This window comes from Scyliorhinus torazame, chromosome 13 (assembly GCF_047496885.1).
Source record: "Scyliorhinus torazame isolate Kashiwa2021f chromosome 13, sScyTor2.1, whole genome shotgun sequence".
In the NCBI taxonomy this organism is placed as follows: Eukaryota; Metazoa; Chordata; class Chondrichthyes; order Carcharhiniformes; family Scyliorhinidae; genus Scyliorhinus; species Scyliorhinus torazame.
In genome coordinates, this window is record NC_092719.1 from 194815995 (window position 1) to 194835740 (window position 19746).

The following is a 19746-nucleotide window of genomic DNA, read 5'->3' on the forward strand; positions in this document are numbered from 1 at the left end:
AGATTAAATCTGTTTGAGGTGTTGGTCGAAGGAATGAACACAAATAGAAAGAAGAAAATAATTTCAAAGTACAATATCATCTCAGTTTATAGTTTATGAATTATTCAAATAGGTTGGAACCATGTGATCACTCCCTTCTGTCCTGTATCCTGTATAATATCAGAGCTCAATGCTCCCAATTGCATCAGTCATATGGATTGGATCCATAGTATTGAAATACTTCAGCAGAGGATTTAACTGGATCTGCAACATGAATGAATTATTTGACCAGAGCATTATTTGTACTACTAGCAACATGGGCAAATTATTTTTTTAAAATGCAATGTACTTCTATGAACCCTTGACCCTTGCCTACCAGACTGTCAAGGATCAGTCAGCAAGATGCCATCCCCAAATCAATATTTGAATGAAAATCCTGCCTGTTGTGGATAGGTGCTTCTTTCTCAGAAATCGATACGATGCACATAATGCATGATGGCTAACTACCTTTCTTTCCAATTGGATTTGCTTGAGTTATACCTTTCAATTGAGCGAAAATAAAACTTACTCATTCAGTATGTATAATGTAAATGAGCTAATCAGAAGTTATTTGAATTAGGTGGAGAGTTTCCGTGGTGTTCCATTTTCTAGCAGGGAACCCTTACATGCAGGCAGTGAGCACAGGAGATGGGTCTGCAAAAGTGTAATCCCAATTTCCAAAACATCAATCTTACTAACTTCCTTTTGGGTGCTCAGAACACCAACATCGCCCCTCTTTTTGGATGATTTTGAAAAAGATACGCCTGCATATATTTAATGAAACATCAGCCAGTAGATTGAAAACTGATTTGGCAAGAGGTGATTATAAATAAACAATGGTTTCTCTATTGGGGGTGGGATGAGAGGTATTGTGCTGCTGAACCAAATTGCATGATAGGAAATTTGGTCAAGTAAAGAAATATTCAGACTCAAGCTAAAACAAAAGTGCGCAGTGATGAAAACCTCAGGTGTCCAGATACAAGACCTACCGTGGTAAACACAGACAGTTTATAAGCAAAAGATAGCAAATTTGTGGCAACAGGGGAGAAGGGGTGTTGAAACCAGACAACCGCAGACATTTGCAGATCCTGAACAAGAGATTCACCTGACCTTTGCTGTTGCAAAGGCTGTTAAGTCGGAAAACTGCTGGGGAACAATGAAATAGATGTGTCCGGTTCACCAGACGTTTGGACAAATGACCTCAGTCACATAGCGGTCTTACACATACATCATTGAATGTGCTAGAAGGGGAAGAAATCGTACAAAGGTACTGAAGATTGAAGCCTCAGGTGTGAAAACCCTGGGAACAACTATCGTGTAAGACAGCCCTGAGTCAGGGACCTGGAGATCAGTGAAGTACCCCTGGCCAGCTATTCTGCGAGGGTGATACTTGAGTGTGATTCGTGAATTGAGCAACTTTTATTAGTATATTGAGTTAAAAAGTCTATGTGACATTCATTGAGTTAAAGAGTCTGCGACAAAAGAGTCTGTGTGACATTAATCAAATTTAATGTCTGTGTGACATATTAGCACCAATAAGGACTTTTTAAGTGAACCCTATCAGTCTTGTCTAACTTGTGTGACATGTCGAAGAGTGTGTGTGGGGGGGTGGGGAGGGGCAACTGCCCACTGGAGTTTAGTGTATCTATTCTCATCCCTTTTCTGTTTATATTGACTTTCACTCATCGGATAGTGTGGGAAATAAATTGACAAAAAGCCGCATGTCATAATTGAGGTGGTATGAATGTGTTCTCACTTTACAAGTCCTGCAGTCTGACCCCGTGAAACCGCTTGCTGGTACTGTCGCTGGGCTGTTTCTTTCTCTTTCACAGCTCCCACATAGGTCGTTCCATCTAGACTCCTACAAAGAGAGAGAAATCACATGGATGGTACAACAGGAATCTCATTCATCAATTTTCTCGCATGCACCTCCCACTGGTCTTCTACATTTTCTTGATTTTGGTAAACAAATCCATACAAAAAAACAAATGAGTACAGAAATAATTACGTCACATTTGGTAAAACCTTTAGTTAGCAGGATATATGTTGAGTAAATGTTTATTCCTGGAAAGCTGGGGATGGATGAGAGAGAGATATTTTGCATAATTATTCATTAATATACTCAATTTATATTAACATAGGTATTTGGCAGATTTAAACCACTTCTCTTAATTCTATGTACACTGTTCAAAGAAAAAACTACACACTATTTTAACATGCTTTTAATTATTAATTTCTGTACAATATTTTAATCCATATTTGTGCATGTACTACCACATCCCTGAAAACACTGGATGGGTATGGGTGCAGAAAAATGAGTGGAAGATCATCTCGGAAACTGAATTGAGGATATCTCCGAGAGAGAGAGAATGGTCTGGAGAATCCTGGAGGCAGGGAGTAGGGAGGAGAAATTTCAGACACAGAGATAGGGGGTGGATTCTCCGATTTTGGAGGCTATGTCCGGTGGTTTTATATGCCTGGTTTTACAGCAAAAATGTTAGCACCGACCCCGCACCGATGCTCCAACCGGTGAGGGGCTAGCAGCCGCGCCACGTAAACTGCACTGCCTTCCCGATACAAACGCCTGGAAAATCGCTGGGTCTGTGGCCACACATGCGCACGGTGATGACCTGCAGTGGTCGCGCCATACAACATGGCATTGGCTATGCGTGTACCTGACTTGCCAGATAGTGCCCCCTGGACACCCTTCGCCACCCCTGGTCCACCCCGCACCAGCCCCCCCAGCCTTCGCCAACGCCCCCCTGGCCAGCAGCATGGCTCAACCCCAACTGAGGCGGCGCTGGAGACAGTCCGCAGCCGCCACGCCGGAGTCACAAAAACTGAGAGCACACGTGTCCCGCACCATCGGGAACTTGGCCCATCGGGGGCGGAGCATCGGGGGAGGGCCTCTGAGGCCGTCGCAACAGCGTACGCCGTACTCCTCGATGCCGCTGTTTTGGAGGGGGCGGAGCATCCGAAAGCAAGCGCTGCCTCGATTCGGTCGTAAACAGGGATTCTCCGCCCGATTGGCGATTACGATATTGGCGTCGGGCAACGGAGAATCCCGCTCGGGGTGAAACCCAGATTGAGCGGGTTGCAGATATCTCGGAAAGATATTGCAAATAGAAAAAGGCACAGCAAGATCAGAGAGGAAATAAGGATAGGATGTTGGAGGCATAAAGAAGCCAGAACCCAAAACCATGGAAGACACAATCCCAGGACCATGGAATTTGCAGCAGTCAGAGTCCAGATTGGTTGCAAACTTCTGGAAATAAAGCGAAAAAGGAAGAGAGAAATGGAAGAGAGAAATGCTCCTGAATGGGCGGGAAAGAATCAGCTGTGCATTCCCAGATACAAACAAATTATCAAGCGTTAATTCTGAATGTTGAAATACGCAGGATTCATTAGAAACCTAAAAGCATTCAAAATGGAATAAAAGAAGTTTCAAGGGTCATGATCACTCTAATCTACACATTGGGTGAGATCTTCTGACTGTTCAAGCTAGCGGATCTTCCAGTCCTGCCAATGGCACCCCCGCTGCAGGTTTCCTGGCAACGTAGGCTGGATTCGATAGGAATGTCCATTGACAGTGACAGGACCAAAATGTCCCACCACCGGCCAATTAAGGACCGCCTCCCGACATCAAAAAACATGCCGCGGGGAAGCCAGAGCATCTCACCCAATATCTCCAATCTATACCAGTTTTTTGGAATTACTTACAAATAGTACACTCAATTTTGAAATCTAAACCGAATGTTGCAAGCACATTGAGTTCAGAGAATTAGAGCATTTTATGTATTTCCTGGAATTGCAAGTGGGAGTTTGGATTCTGTCCAACCTAGATGACAGATTAACTATGAAGCCAACATAGACTCTGGCCAGTTGACTTGCGTAATGTGATAGCACATGGTTGTGCATTTGGAGACCAACGTCAGAGCTTTGGGCAAAGCCTGAATCACTTGAGATATTGTGCAAGTGATTTCCTCTTGTGTGCTCGGGAAGATTCATTTGGAAGTGGAAGACTTAAGGCATGATCCTTTCATTTACAGAATAAGTGCTCCCGACAGCAGGAAAACCGGAGTGCATCCCGCTGGCACTAGGAGCGGCTCCCAGATGGGATTCACCCACTTTCAGCATTCTAAAATATGCATCTTTGGAAGCAGGCCGGCTAGCCCACCTTCACCGATTTGGAGGCGTCCTTTTTAAAAATTTTTATAAATTTAGAGTACCCAATTATTTTTTCCAATTAAGGGGCAATTTAGCGTGGCCAATCCACCTAGCCTGCACATCTTTTGGGTTGTGGGGTCGAAACCCACGCAGACATGCGGAGAATGTGCAAACTCCACACGGACAGTGACCCAGGGCCGGAATTCGAACGCGGGTCCTCAGCGCCATAGGCAGCAATGCTAACCACTGTGCCACCGTGCTGCCCTCGGAGGCGCCCTTTTTAAAGGATGCCCTGATCCCAGCGTCCACAGACCGGCTCCGTCCCCCTAACAGACAAGGCGAGCACCCCACCGCTTAGCAAAGAGGGGCATCCTCCAACCCACCACTAAAATGGTAGGTCACACCTCCCCTATGCAGGCATGAGAGTTAGCCAACCCCCCTCTCCCCCTTCAGCCCCCCAGCCCCCTTCAGGTCCCGTCCCTCGAAAGTGGCAAATGTGCGCTTCCCATGGCAACCTGGCACTGACGCTCTGGCCGAGCATATTGGACAAGGGGAACAAGGAGGGAGGTCCAGTGCCCACCTGAGGCTGCCAGGCTGCAGAATGGGGATCCATCAAGATTCCTGGGTGTCAGGTGTGCTCGGGCTTTGGGCAAGGGGTTGGCCAAGATTCTACACCCCGTTGGGGGTCTCGTGGCTGGAGTGCCTCTTCTAGCCCTGTGAAATCTGAAGATCACCCTTGGCATGGCGATATCAGGCAGCATTCTGATCAAAATCTTCATTCTTGACTTCCGGTTGCGGCGATGCCTTGCTAGCCGCACGTTTCGGCGGCTCCAGCTCCGACGGACCTTCGGGCTCTTTTAAGAGCCCCAACGGGAAATTTTTGGGCGACGCAACCCGGTGTGGGGTGAGTGAGTAGGGATTCCCCCCCCCAACGAAGGAGGAAAATATCGGCGGCGGCGGCTGCAGCGCGAGGAATCGTCGACGAAAGGGACAGAAAGGGAGAAGACACAAGATGGCGGCGGAGAAAGCTCAGGCGACATGGGGGCCCGAGCAAGACGAATTTTTGAGACAGTGTGTGGACCTACTAAAGAGGGAGGTGCTGACCCCGATGCTACAGGCAATTGAGGGGCTCAAGGAGGCACAAAGGACCCAGGAGACAGAGCTCCGCGTGGTGGAGCAGAAGGTGACGGATAATGAGGACGAGATCCTGGGCCTGGCGGTCAAAACACAGACGCACGAGGCACTCCATAAAAAGTGTATTGAAAGGATCGAGGCCCTAGAAAACAGAGCGCGAAGGAAGAACCTACGGATACTGGGTCTCCCTGAGGGAGTGGAAGGAGCGGACTGTGGAGCTTATGTAAGTACGATGCGAAGCTCATTGATGGGTGCTGAGGCCTCTGCGGGCCCCTTGGAGGTGGAGTGGGCACATCGGATCCCGGCGAGAAGACCAAAAGCGGGAGAACCACCCAGGGCGACAATCGTGCGATCTCACCGCCTTAAAGATAGAGAAGAGGTCCTGAGATGGGCTAAAAAGGTGCGGAGTAGCAGATGGGAGAATGCAGTGGTACGGGTGTACCAGGATTGGAGTGCGGAGGTGGCGAGAAGGAGGGCGAGTTTTAACCGAGCCAAGGAGGTGTTACACAAAAAGAAGGTGAAGTTCGGGATGCTGCAGCCGGCACGACTATGGGTCACGTACCAGGAGAGACACCATTATTTCGATACGGCGGAAGAAGCATGGACCTTTATTAAAGAGGAGAAATTGGATCGGAACTGAGGGACTGATACTGTAGGGAATGTTATTGTTATTGTTATGGTTGATGTAAATAGAGAAGTAAATTGGGATGGGGGGAGACACTAGGAAATGTGGGCGCCGGTGAGGGGGCAAAGAAGGGACATAGGCGGAGAATGAGGAATGGGAGGGGGAGAGGAAAGGGAGCTGCGCCACAAGAGGCGGGTCAGATAAAGGGATGTTCCCACCCCAGAAAGATTATGGCGGGAAGACAGACGCAAGGCGGATGGGAGTTCCCCACACGGGGGGGTCAAGGAGTGAGCAGGAGTAGCCGGGGTCAGTTGAAGTCAGCTGACTTGCGGAAGTAATATGGGGGGAGCAATCACGCTAGAAAGGGATCTAGCGGGGGGGGGGGGGGGGGGGGCGGACAACTGGGTTGCTGCTGCGGAAATCAAAAAGGAAATGGCTAAAGAGTGGGTGGACGGGGATAGAGTGCGACGCCTGGGGAGCGAGTGGGAGCGCGGAGGCGGGATATGGGACTGGCCTAGAGAAGGTGATGGCTAGTCGACACGGGAGGGGGGCAGGTAGCCCCCTAGTGAGGCTGATCACGTGGAACGTGAGAGGCCTGAACGGACCGATTAAAAGGGCCCGAGTGCTCGCGCATTTGAAAGGGCTAAGGGCAGACGTGGCTATGCTCCAAGAGACGCACCTGAAGGTGGCGGACCAAGTTAGGTTAAGGAAAGGATGGGTGGGACAGGTGTTCCACTCAGGACTAGATGCAAAGAATAGAGGGGTGGCCATATTGGTGGGGAAACGGGTAGCATTTGAAGCAAAGAACATCGTAGCAGATAGCGGAGGTAGATATGTAATGGTGAGTGGCAGGCTGGAGGGAATGGAGGTCGTGTTGGTTAATGTATATGCCCCGAATTGGGACGATGCGGGATTTATGAGACGGATGCTGGGTCGTATACCGGACCTGGAGGTAGGAAACTTGATATTGGGAGGGGACTTCAATACCGTGCTGGACCCAGGGCTAGATAGATCCAGCTCAAAGACCGGAAGAAGGCCGGCAGCGGCCAAGGTGCTCAAGGGGTTTATGGACCAAATGGGGGGAGTGGATCCATGGCGATTTCTTAGACCGAGGGCCAGGGAGTTCTCCTTCTTCTCCCATGTCCATAAAGTGTACTCCCGGATAGATTGTTTTGTTTTGGGAAGGTCGTTGATCTCAAGGGTGGAAGAAGCTGAGTATTCAGCCATAGCGGTTTTGGACCATGCCCCACACTGGGTGGACCTGGAACTAGGAGAGGAAAGGGAGCAGAGAGCACTCTGGCGATTAGATGTGGGATTAATGGCAGACGAGGGAGTGTGTGGACGAGTGCGGGGGTGTATTGAGAGATACCTGGAGGTCAATGACGACGGGGAGGTCCGTGTGGGAGTGGTATGGGAAGCACTAAAAGCGGTGGTCAGAGGAGAGCTGATCTCCATTGGGGCCCACAAAGGGAAAACAGAGGCCAAGGAAAGGGAAAGATTACTGGGGGAGATTTTAAGGGTGGATAGGGAATTTGCAGAGACCCCGGAGGAGGGACTGTACAGGGAGAGGAGACGACTCCAGACGGAGTTTGACCTCCTGACCACCAGAAAGGCGGAGGTGCTGTGGAGGAAGGCACAGGGGAGGAGGTATGAATATGGGGAAAAGGCTAGTCGCCTGCTGGCTCATCAGTTGCGAAAGAGGACAGCGGCGAGGGAGATAGGGGGAATTAGAGACGAAAAGGGAGCCACGGTGCGAAGAGCAGGGAAGATAAATGAGGTGATCAAGACCTTTTATGAGGGACTGTATAGGTCCCAACCCCCAGAGGGAGAGGAGGGGATGCGACAGTTCCTGGATCAATTGAGGTTCCCGAGGGTGGAGGAGCAGGAGGTGGAAGGCCTGGGGGCACCGATTGGGGTGGACGAGGTTATTAAGGGGCTGGGGAACATGCAAACAGGGAAGGCTCCGGGACCAGACAGGTTCCCGGTGGAATTTTATCGAAAATATGTGGACTTGTTGGCCCCGTTGTTGGTGAGGACGTTCAATGAGGCAAGGGAAGGAGGGACTTTACCTCCGACGATGTCGGAGGCGACGATATCGCTAATTTTGAAGAGGGATAAAGATCCGTTGCAGTGCGGGTCCTATAGACCTACTTCATTATTGAATTGCTGGCAAAGGTACTGGCATCGAGGATAGAGGATTGTGTCCCGGGGGTGGTGCACGAAGACCAGACAGGGTTCGTAAAAGGGAGACAACTGAATGTTAACGTGCGACGACTATTAGGGGTGATAATGATGCCCCCAGTGGAGGGGGAGGCAGAGATAGTGGCGGCAATGGATGCAGAGAAGGCATTTGATAGGGTGGAGTGGGAGTATTTATGGGAGGTGTTAAGGAGGTTTGGGTTCGGGAACGGGTTTATTAGCTGGGTCAAACTTCTTTATGGGGCCCCAACGGCAAGTGTAGTCACGGGTCGGCAAAGATCGGAGTATTTCCGATTATATAGGGGAACAAGACAGGGATGCCCGCTATCTCCACTGTTGTTCGCGTTGGCAATTGAACCTCTGGCCATGGCGTTGGGAGACTCCAGGAAATGGAGAGGGGTGATTAGAGGGGGAGAAGAACACCGAGTCTCGCTATACGCGGATGACCTACTGTTGTATGTGTCGGACCCAGCGGGGGGATGATAGAGGTTATGCGGATGTTGAGGGAGTTCGGAGATTTCTCGGGATATAGGCTCAACATGGGGAAGAGTGAACTATTTGTGATACACCCAGGGGACCAGAGTAGAGAGATAGAAGGCCTGCCTCTAAGGAAAGTGGAAAGAAACTTCCGATACCTGGGGATTCAGATCGCTAGGAGCTGGGGAACCTTGCACAGACTTAATCTGACACGATTGGTAGAACAAATGGAGGAGGACTTCAAGAGGTGGGACATGCAGCCTCTGTCGTTGGCGGGCAGAGTGCAGGCAATTAAGATGATGGTCCTCCCGAGGTTCTTATTTGTATTTCAATGTCTCCCTATACTAATCACTAAGACCTTTTTCAAAAAAATAGACAGGAGCATCACGAGCTTCATGTGGGCAGGGAAAGTCCCGAGGGTAAGGAGGGGGTTCCTACAACGTAGCAGGGACAGAGGAGGATTGGAGCTACCGAATTTGGGCGACTACTATTGGGCCGCCAATGTGGCGATGATTCGTAAATGGATGATGGAGGGAGAGGGAGTGGCGTGGAAAAGACTGGAGAGAAAGTCCTGTAAAGGGACGAGCTTAGAGGCGCTGGTGACGGCACCGCTACCGTTCTCACCAAAAAAGTTTACCACGAACCCGGTGGTGGCGGCAACATTGAATATCTGGGGACAATGGAGATGACGTAGAGGTGTGCGGGGAGCCCTGGTGGGGTCCCCAATCAGGAACAACCATAGGTTTGCCCCAGGAAGAATGGATGGAGGATTTCAGAGCTGGCACCAGTTGGGAATTAGGAGGGTGGGAGATTTATTTATAGATGGGACGTTTGCGAGCTTGGGAGCATTAGAGGAAAAGTATAAGTTGCCCCGGGGAAACTTCCTTAGATATATGCAGGTGAGGGCGTTCACTAGACAACAGGTGAGGGAATTTCCGCTGCTCCCGGTACAGGGGATTCAGGACAGAGTGCTTTCGGGGGTATGGGTCGGAGAGGGCAAGGTGTCAGAGATATACCGAGAGATGAGGGAAGAGGGGGAGGAGTTGGTAGGCAAACTAAAAGGAAAGTGGGAAGAAGAGCTAGGGGAGGAGATAGAGGAGGGTATGTGGGCTGATGCCCTAAGCAGGGTAAATTCCTCTTCCTCATGCGCCAGGCTTAGCCTGATTCAATTCAAGGTGTTACATAGAGCACACATAACGGGAGCAAGATTGAGCAGGTTCTTTGGAGTGGAGGACAAGTATGGGAGGTGCGGCGGAAGCCCGGCAAACCACGCACATATGTTTTGGTCGTGCCCGGCACTGGAGGGGTATTGGAAGGGAGTGACGGGAGTGATTTCTAAGGTGGTGAAGGCCCGGGTCAAACCAGGCTGGGGGCTAGCTCTATTTGGAGTTGCGGATGAGCCGGGAGTGCAGTAGGCGAAAGAGGCCGACGTTGTGGCCTTTGCGTCCCTAGTAGCCCGGCGTAGGATTCTACTCATGTGGAAGGAGGCGAAACCCCCCGGACTGGAGGCCTGGGTAAACGATATGGCGGGGTTCATAAAACTGGAGCGGATAAAGTTTGCCCTGAGAGGATCGGCTCAAGGGTTCACCAGGCGGTGGCAGCCATTCCTCGACTACCTAGAGGAACGTTAGAGGGAAGATAGATGACCAGCAGCAGCAACCCAGGGGGGAGGGAGGGGGGGGGGGGTGGTGGAAGTTTTAGTTTATGTTAAATGATTAGATTACCAGGTTGATTAGCCATTTGTTTATTGTTAAACTTTCTTTTCTGTTATGTTTGTTCTGTAAGGGGGAAAAATTTTTGATCGAAAAAATTTCAATAAAACATTTAAAAAAAAAAAAATTCTTCATTCTTGTCCGTATCCTGTGAAAACTTTGAAGTGATCTGGCCACTTTAACCTCCATGCCCACGGGACATCTGGAAGGCTTCCAAATCGCAGCAGCACTCCATTCTAAAGAAAGGATTTCCCTTTCTCTCTTGGAAGCTGCAGCTGGGAGAAGACCTTTTTGAAGTTTTCTAGCTGAGGAGGAGTCAATGTCATCTGAGGATATTCCCTTTTGTCGCCTGTTTGAGCAGCAGGTGCAGCCTGGCCACTTTGAACTGCTCTGCTTGACAGGTGCAGAGCAGATCAAACAATTCATTATAGATACAAGCCAGGAAGCCCCAAGTACTTTGCCTTTCTTTTTCACAGCTGTTGACTCAGTCCCATGCTTTTAACACAACATTTCTTTCAAGTCTCTGAGCCTTCCTAGAAAGCTTAAAACCTTTGAAAACCTTTGTTTTCATTCAATTTCATGGTCCAGTACCTTTAATTAGCCTTTGGTTGATAGTTTAATTGTTTTTACACAGTAGGCTGTTCATGGTTGAATGCATCTGAAGTACCTCCTATTGTTCCTAATCAAAAGTTTATAAACACCCAAACACTACGGTTAGAAAACAGGATCTGAAAGCACTTAGCTTTGAAGTTGTCTGCAGCTGTCAATCAGAACAAGGATGTTTAGTGGTGGTCCACAGTATTGGTGGCTGATTTTAATGGAACTTGTTTCTGGCACATCAATCTCTCACTGAACAGCTATGGCAGAATGTCTTTGGTGACTTTGGTGATTCTTGCTGTCTCTCTTTATCCATATGCCTTTATAAACTTCAAGTCCACTTCCCAATCCGCAAAGTGGCTGGCCTCCCATTAGCTTCTGGTTAAGCGGTGGGGAGCCAATTTTGGGAGGATTTTGTGGGAAGGAGGGGCAGGATTCTCTCAGCCCGGGGCCGGGCCGGAGAGTCGGCGCGAGTTGCGCCACGCCACCCCGATTCCTTTCGGGGTGTGGTCTGGTGGGGGGAGGTGGGTGGGGGTCCGACCCCGGGGGGGGCCTCCGCTGTGGCCTGGCCCGCGATCGGGGCCTACCGATCGGCGGGCCGGCCTCTCAGGCTGGGGGCCGCTTTTGTTCCACGCCGGCCCCTGTAGCTCTACGCCATGTTGCTTCAGGGCCGGTGCGGGCAAGGAAGCCACTGCGCATGTGCGCAATTGCAGCGCGCATGCGCAGACCCGCGGCGCCCATTTGAGGCCAGTATCAGCAGCTGGAGCGGCGTGGGTCGCTCCAGTGCCGGGCTGGCCTACTGAGGGGCTCGGAATCGCTGCTCCTGGGGGCCTGTTGATGCCGTCGTAAAACGCGACGGCGTTTACGACGGTGTTAACACTTAGCCTCAGGATCACAGAATCCCGCCCTTTGTGTCTCTTCATCCTTCTAAACAGCCAACAGCCTGCTGGGTCAGTCATGGTGGATTTCCAGTTCATATCTCCCTTAAAATGCAATTGTTGACCTATAGTGGCAATAGGCCCCAATTCATAAAGTTTCTGACTGCTTTAACAGGTACCTCAGCTGCTTGAAGAACATTGCAGGTAACGAGTCACAGGGGGAAAGAATGGGGCAATTTCTGAGGAGGTGACTAACCTGCTCAGTGTTAACTGCTCACTTGCTTGGTTTCTGCCTGATAGGCAGAGTAAAAATTAACCTCTAAATCAGTAGGGTAGAGTCTGTGTCAGTGCAAATTTGACCTGATCAGTGTGAAGCAATGGATTGCTAGGTCAAAAGACCTTTTCTCATTCCATATTTCATGTCCTTCCATTATTTGAAGATATTTCATTTCAACTGGCATGTGGCCTTGGACATGGAATATAAAACTGCAGCAAAAGGAACTGTATATTGGTGGCTACGGCGTTATACCCTCAGGTATCACTGGTTATACTGCTGTAAAATCTTGAGTTTTAAAACTGTATTCCTCGATTATCAGTTTTTACCATTTATAGTTTAAACTATAAATTGTAATAGCGGAGTGAAACAGATGTAGACTGTTTCTGCTTTAATACACAGCATTTTGCATTGATCCATTGGTCCCTGGATTACAAAGTTCCAATAAGTCACCTCTCATAATTTCTGTCCTTTCTTATTTCTCCTTTGTTTCATAGTTCTCAGTTCACCTGGTTCAATTTAACCAACCATTAGTTTATTCTGGGCTGCTTCTCCGACTAATTGATAAATTCTAAATCTACCAATAAGCAACACTGAATATTGACCTTTTAGAACCATGGAATCCCTACAGTGCAGAAGGAGGCTATTCGGCCCATTGAGTCTGCACCGACCTTCTGAAAGAACATCCTACCAAGGCCTACTTCCCCGCCCCAACCCCGTACCCCCATCTAACCTATACATCCTTGGACACTAACAGGCAATTTAGCATGGTCAATCCACCTAACATTCACATATTTTGACTGTGGAAGGAAACAGGAGCACCTGGACGAAACCCATGTGGATATAGGGAGAATGTGCAAACTCCACACAGTCACCCAAGGCCGGAATGGAACCCGGGTCCTTGGTGCTGTGAGGCAGCAGTGCTAATCACTGTGCCACCGTGCAAACCAGTCACCCCAAATTCAAACAGGCAAACGCATGAAAATAGTCAGAGATACAAAACAACTCAGCCACTTCAAATGTTTCTACTGAATTCAAAACAGTTTATTTGTCAGGGCAAATGGCTGGAGATAATCAGTCAGTAGCAATGGCTTTGTAATCAGCAAAACACAACAAAACCAGGAATAAATGTTTTTTTTACTGATAACAATATGCCCACCATTTTACGATATCTTTAAAATTTTCACACAGCAAACCTGAAACTTACACACCATGCAGCTTAACTATTTCAGTTCGATCTCTATCTGGTATGACTTTCAACTAAGAATAACCTTGCACATAGAATCCATTCAGTGCTGAAGGAGGCCATTTGTTCCATCGAGTCTGCATCGACCCTCTTAAAAAGCACCCTACTTTGTTCCATTTCCCCTGCTCCATCTCCGTAACCCCACCAAACCGTTGGAGACTAAGGGGCAATTTAGCATGGCCAATCCACCTAACCTGCACATCTTTGGACTGTTTGAGGAAACAGGAGCACTCGGAGCAAACCCACGCAGACACGGGGAGAACGTACAGACGCCACACAGACAGTCACCCCAGTTCAGAATTGAACGCGGGCCTCTGGCGCTGTGAGGCAGCAGTGCTAACCACTGTGCCACCATGCCATGTCTAATTTTTACTAAACAATTCACAACTCATATCACAGCTCGATTACCATATACACAGTGACATTGCTCAACCTAAATGTATATCACAGAAGAGCAGTTGCAGAGGAGCCCATTCATGCGAGTGATACTGTATCTGATACTCACATGCTGAAGTTGGTAATGAAGGCTGTTTTGGGTAGTTCCATTTCAAAGAAAGCTTCCTTTGACACATTTGCTCGATTTACCACCCGGCTGATGACTACAGTGTGAGCAAATCGAGATGTAACTTTGGACTCGATCTTCATGCTATAGATTTGAAGATCCCTCTGAGGCTGAAAAAAATGATTGACGCAAGAATGCAAAATATGAGAAAATTCAAACCTAAGTTCGTTTTATATACTGTTCTACTGTAACTTTAGCGACAAAGAGCATCTAATGTTTTTACCTGCCCAAGCTTCGCTGCCATAAGACTAACAAGACGATACGAAGAAACAACAAACTGACTCACAGGACCAAGGTGTGCAGGTTAGGTGGATTGGCTATGCTAAATTGCCCCTTGGTGGGGTTATGGGGATAGGTCAGGGGTTTGGGCCTAGGTAAAATGTTCTTTCAGTGGGCCGGTGCAGACTGAATGGGCCGCATGGCCTCCTTTTGGATTGTAGGGATTCTATGATTCTAAGCTTATCTACAAGATGTTTATCCTCAGCACATTGCTGTATGCCAGCAAAGGCTGGACAACTTATCGCTACCAAGAACAAATCCTCAATCATTTTCATCTCCAGTGTCCACGACATGTCCTTGGCATCATATGGACAGAGAATGTCACCAAACGTGCTTGCACTTTAATCAAGGCTTCACTGGCTTGGAGAGGTTGCGCCTACATCTACTGGAGTTGAGAGAAATGCAAGGTGATTGTTTGAGGTACATAGGATTCTGAGGGGTTTTAATATTGAGGGTGGATACTTGGAGGAAGCTCCCTCTTGTGGGGTAGACTAGAACTAGAGGACACAGTTTAAAAATAAGGGTTGGGATTCTCTGTTTCAGGGACTACGTGCTGATGCTGGGACAGAATCAGTGGATGTCTACGACAGCATAATTGGCGCCGCTCCCGGAACAATTCGACAACCATTAATGGGCTAGGATTGGCACTCAAGAGGCTGACAAGCTGCTGTCGCATATAAACACTCCACGCCCCTACCACTCAACCCAGCCAACAAAAGAGCTCGAGACCCTGCTGGAAGCCATGGAGGAGAGGCGGGCTATCCTGTACCCCGGGGTGGGATGGAGGCTGCCATCTTCCACCATACACCAGACCATGACGCAGGTGGTAGAGGCTCCACCGCCAGGACCAGATAGCAGTGCTGCAAGAAACTGCACAAATTCCACCGGATGGCCAGGTTGGGTAGGCAGCACTGTGCCCCTGGCACCAAGCCCCATCCCACACATCTGTAACCCTGCCACCCGCACCTGGAGGGCGACCGGACCCACCCGCCAGCGATGTGTGCAGGGGAGGGAAAGGGGGAGACCGCTGGACCTGCAGCCCTCACCGCAGCGGAGCAGCGGGCATTGGGCCTGGTTGGTGGGCCCGGAAAGAGGACAGTCACCAAGGTAGAGGTCGGCATTGGGCGAGCAAGTGAGACCCCGCTGAGTTTTGATTTGCATGGCACTTGTGTCACCACCCCCACCCACCACACCCCCAACCCCCACACCCACACCCCCCACCCACACTCCTCCACACCACCACCCCCACACTCACTCTCCATCACTCCCCACCACCCCAGCCCGCGATCCAATCATGCATCATGTCTTGTGTCTTGCAGGATCACCTGGCGATGAGGCGGGTGCTTCTGGTGTCCCCTGCCCCCAACCCAACCTCAAGTGTATAGTAGTGAGGAAGAGGATACGGAAAGTGGCGGGAGTCCTCGAACCGCAGCCCAAGGCACCCCGGAGGTGTGTCCCAGTCCAGGGATGACACTGATTTCCCGAAACAGTTGTCTCCAACACCCTCCACCATCCCAGAGACATTCAACTTGGTGGGGCACTTTAGTGAAGAGGCTCCTGGGGTACTATCTGGTGTGCACCACACACATGCAGTGATACATCAGTTGGAGGTAGGAACTCATGAGGGGGCAGACGATCGGAGGGTGGCTTGACCCCAGGGACCAGCTGCCGTCAGGATGGGTTTCAGGCTTCTGGACAAGGTGTCTTATTGATAGTGGAGATACAGTCGCCGGGTCAGGGGTTTCATAAGGGGTTGTCAGCAACCATGCAGTGCCTGCAGGTGCAGTTGGAGGATACCAACCACCTGCAGGGGTAGGAGGCAGTGCCGGCCATGCGTGCCATCCAGGCCAACACCACATGGGTGGCATCCGTGGTGGAGGATTTGAGGGGGAAATTATCAGCCATGGGTCAGGAAGTCCAAGGCTGGGGCACTTTGTTTTGGCGGTGGCTAAGGCCCAGGATAAGGCTGTCCTGTCACAGGCCACCATGTACCAGGGCCACCTGAGCATTGCAGCGGGGCTCCAGAGCATGGCCCAGTCATAGCATGTCATGGTTGAGGGCGTGGCTGTATTGCCCAGGCATTGGCTGACCTGAGCCAGCCACAGAGGAAGGTGGCACAGTCACTGGCTGATGTGGCACAGACCCAGAGGGAGGTGCCATAGTCACATAAAACATAGAACATACAGTGCAGAAGGAGGCCATTCGGCCCATCGAGTCTGCACTGACCCACTTTAAGCCCTCACTTCCACTCTATCCCCGTAACACAACAACCCCTCCTAACATTTTTGGATACTAAGGGCAATTTAGCATGTCCAATCCACTTAACATGCACGTCTTTGGACTGTGGGAGGAAACCGGAGCACCCGGAGGAAACCCACGCAGACACGAGGAGAACGTGCAGATTCTCACAGACAGTGACCCAGTGGGGACCCTGGTGCTGTGAAGCCACAGTGCTAACCACTGTGCTACCATGCTGCCCGCTGGGTGATATGCCACAGTCCCAGAAGGAGGTGGTTCACTCCCTGTGCACCATCTCCGTGAGCATGGAGACACTGGCCTTCGGGCACCCCAAGAGATGAGGAGGTGATGGGACCCATACCGGTCTCCGGTGTGGTACCGGAATACCAAGCTGCTTTGGGCTCCCCCCCCCCTGCCTCCAACACCCTAGCACATCTGATCGGCAGTGGGCAGAACAGGGCAGCACCATGCCACCTGGGACACCCGAGCAGCAGATGTACCCATCCAGGCTCAGTCGCCCCGGAAGAAAGCCGTCAAAGGGGACCCAGGTTATAGTGTGGGAACTGCAGCAGGCCGCCTCCACTCCTGATGTACCACCTGGAAAGGTGAGCCAGTTAAGTTGGCACGGGTGCAGCACACAGTATGGCATTAGGGGCTAGGGCACAAACCTGTATATGTATGTTCACGGCTTTACAATAAACACCTGTTCACAACATTTCAACCTGCCTCAGTGCTCTGTCAAAAGGGTGTGAGGGGTGTCCTTGGCTGGTCACAGCCAGGAGCACTGCCAGAGGGCAATTAGAGGGGGAAAAATAATTTCCATTGGGAGGGGGGGGGGGGGTGCGTGCTGATGAACGCACAGCGGGCGTGAGGAGTTGGCGATGCCCTCCCCAATACTTCCGTGGTGGGGTGTAGTCACCCAGAAGCTTGTGGTGGCTCCTCCATGGCTGTCGGGGGGGGGGGGGGGGGGGGGGGGGGTTATTTTCCTCACTGACTGGAACGCCCTTTAAAGATGGCATCCCCATTGTCATGATATTCAGGTAAACATCATGGTGCAAACATACATTCATACTGATGGACAGATCAACAGACCAATCAATACACACACAACACCACAGCCAATCACAGGCAAGAGCATACACACTATAAAACGGGGAACACGACACTTCCCGCTCATTCCAGCAGGAGACAGCTCAGGGCACAGAGCTCACAGCAAGCCACTCAGGCATCCACCATGTACTGAGTGCCACTCCAAGATAGTGTTAGGGATAGGTTCACAGATTCAAGGGTAATGAACGAACCACAGTAACCAGTTTACCATTGTAAATATTGTTAGTAATAAAACTGAGTTGTTCCATCCGCAACCGTGTTGGTTCGTCTATGTAGCAGAGCACCCAACACGACACCCATCTTTTGTATAGCCAGGCTTGCTGGCTCTATCAGAACCCACCTCGCCAGAGTGACAGTGCAAACCATGTCCCCCGGTTTTTGTTGACAGTGTCAGAAGATCTGGTCAGAATACTTGCCTGTGTCTGGAGAGAAACATGCTGGCTTACAGTCTGAACCTGAAAATTCCACCCCACATAACACTTCCAAAATAAACACAGCCTATTACTGAAATAAATAGTATCAGAGAAAACAAACCTACTTTTTTGCCATGCTCCTCTGTGCTTCTTTTCTGTTGCCAACCAAGAAAAGGATCAACACATTATAAAATGCACGTGTTATACACACAAACTATACAAGCAAATAGAGTTAGAGAAGGAATTAAATTAAATTGTGAATATAATTTTGTGAATAATCTGTGCGCCCCACGAATCTATAAGAGGTTCATGTACCACGACAGTCTCAGAGTATATTCTACATCTAATAAACAGGACAATGTACTCGTAATCCCAATAATTAGGGTACCTGAAGCTAATAACAAAAAACTTGTTTCTATCTCAGGTTGCAATTAGTTATCTGGTGCTATTTGAGCACAAGAAACTGCAGTGTTCTATTTAGTTGAATGGAACAGTGGAATATTAATCTAAAATAAACATGGTGATACAGTAGGATTTTGTATCATTGGCAATAAAATTACATGTTGCTAAATCTGTATTGACAGCTATTGTCAACCACGAACAAAGCAAAGCAAGTCTCACACCAAACTGAAGTTGTACACACCATAAAGGCAAATCTGATCCTAGACAATGGTGATAAGACTGTAACCTAATTCAAGGGTTCAATGGGGATTCATAAAATTACCTGGTTTATTTTCGCACAGGATTTTATTTGGAAACGTTGCCTAGATAGGTGCATTGTATCCACCTCATTTGCATTCGAGGGTAGGTGGTTTGAAATGAAATGAAAATCGCTTATTGTCACAAGTAGGCTCCAAGGAAGTTACTGTTAAAAGCCCCTAGTCGCCACATTCCGGCGCCTGTTCGGGGAGGCTGTTACGGGAATCTGTTTCAGCCAGTGTGTGAGACTTACAAATCACAATTGGTGAAAATAATGTCTGGCACAACTGGCATTGGTTAAAAGCCCAGGCACAAAGCATCTAAACAATTGTATAAAAGCCTTCTATATTAGACTTGAAATAACATTTTTCAGTTATTAAATAAAACATTGTAAGTTTACATGGTCGGATTAATTGCTGAATACCTTAATGGTTCTTCCAGCCAGGTTCGGGACATTTGGCAAAGAGTTCACATAATCACTCTGCTCAAGATAAAAGCGAAAAGTTCAGACAACATGTCAATGAATTAAGAAAGTTATTATGAATACTTGGTGATATAAATCGCTCATTACCTTATGATGCTCTGATTCAGTGGTTATAAAATCAGATGATATTAACGCTGGAATAGAAATTAGTAAAAGATAGGACAGCATTCTCTTCACCTTGCACATTCCTATGCGTCAGTTGAGGTTCAGGAAACTAGGCTTTATTCTGAATTCTGTTAATGAGCAACAGTGACATCGATCCAACGCCTACAATTACTGCAAAATGTTGACCCAACAGAGGTTATAATGTAAACAGTCAGTGTAATTAAGGCAAACAAAGATGTTTTTAGACAAGTTGTGAAATCTGGACAGTAGGTCCAAAGAGTAGTCTGTAAATGGAGCTCAACACTGAAATATATATATATTTTATTCTTTCATGGGATATAAACATTGCTGGCAGCATTTGCTGCTCATGCACAACTGCAGTTGAGAGTTCATTGAATTAATGAATTAATTATTTTAGTCACAGGAGCGGATATTCTCACAGGATTTTGCTGATCTCCCGCTGTAAGCAAAGAATTTTAGGATCAGGATGTTTAGTGGATATTCTGATCAATTTTAGTCAGACAATTGG

At 48.9% G+C, this 19746-nt stretch overlaps 1 protein-coding gene across 50 annotated transcripts in view; it reads right to left on the bottom strand.

The window, feature by feature from the left end:
- LOC140388478 (inter-alpha-trypsin inhibitor heavy chain H3-like) overlaps window positions 1–19365 on the bottom strand; it is a 195763-nt gene extending 176398 nt beyond the window's left edge. For 49 of the 50 annotated variants that reach the window (XM_072472745.1, XM_072472744.1, XM_072472743.1 and 46 more), the window contains exons 1-5: window positions 19200–19365; window positions 19053–19109; window positions 18055–18084; window positions 13833–13999; window positions 1775–1879 (exon numbers count right to left, since the gene is read on the bottom strand). In XM_072472745.1, coding sequence (XP_072328846.1) covers window positions 1775–1879; window positions 13833–13999; window positions 18055–18084; window positions 19053–19109; window positions 19200–19298 — 458 coding nt within the window. In that variant the 5' untranslated portion in view covers window positions 19299–19365. The remainder of the gene's footprint in view (window positions 1–1774; window positions 1880–13832; window positions 14000–18054; window positions 18085–19052; window positions 19110–19199) is intronic. The other variant, XM_072472709.1, reaches the window with a different exon arrangement.
- Window positions 19366–19746: the final 381 nt, after the last annotated feature.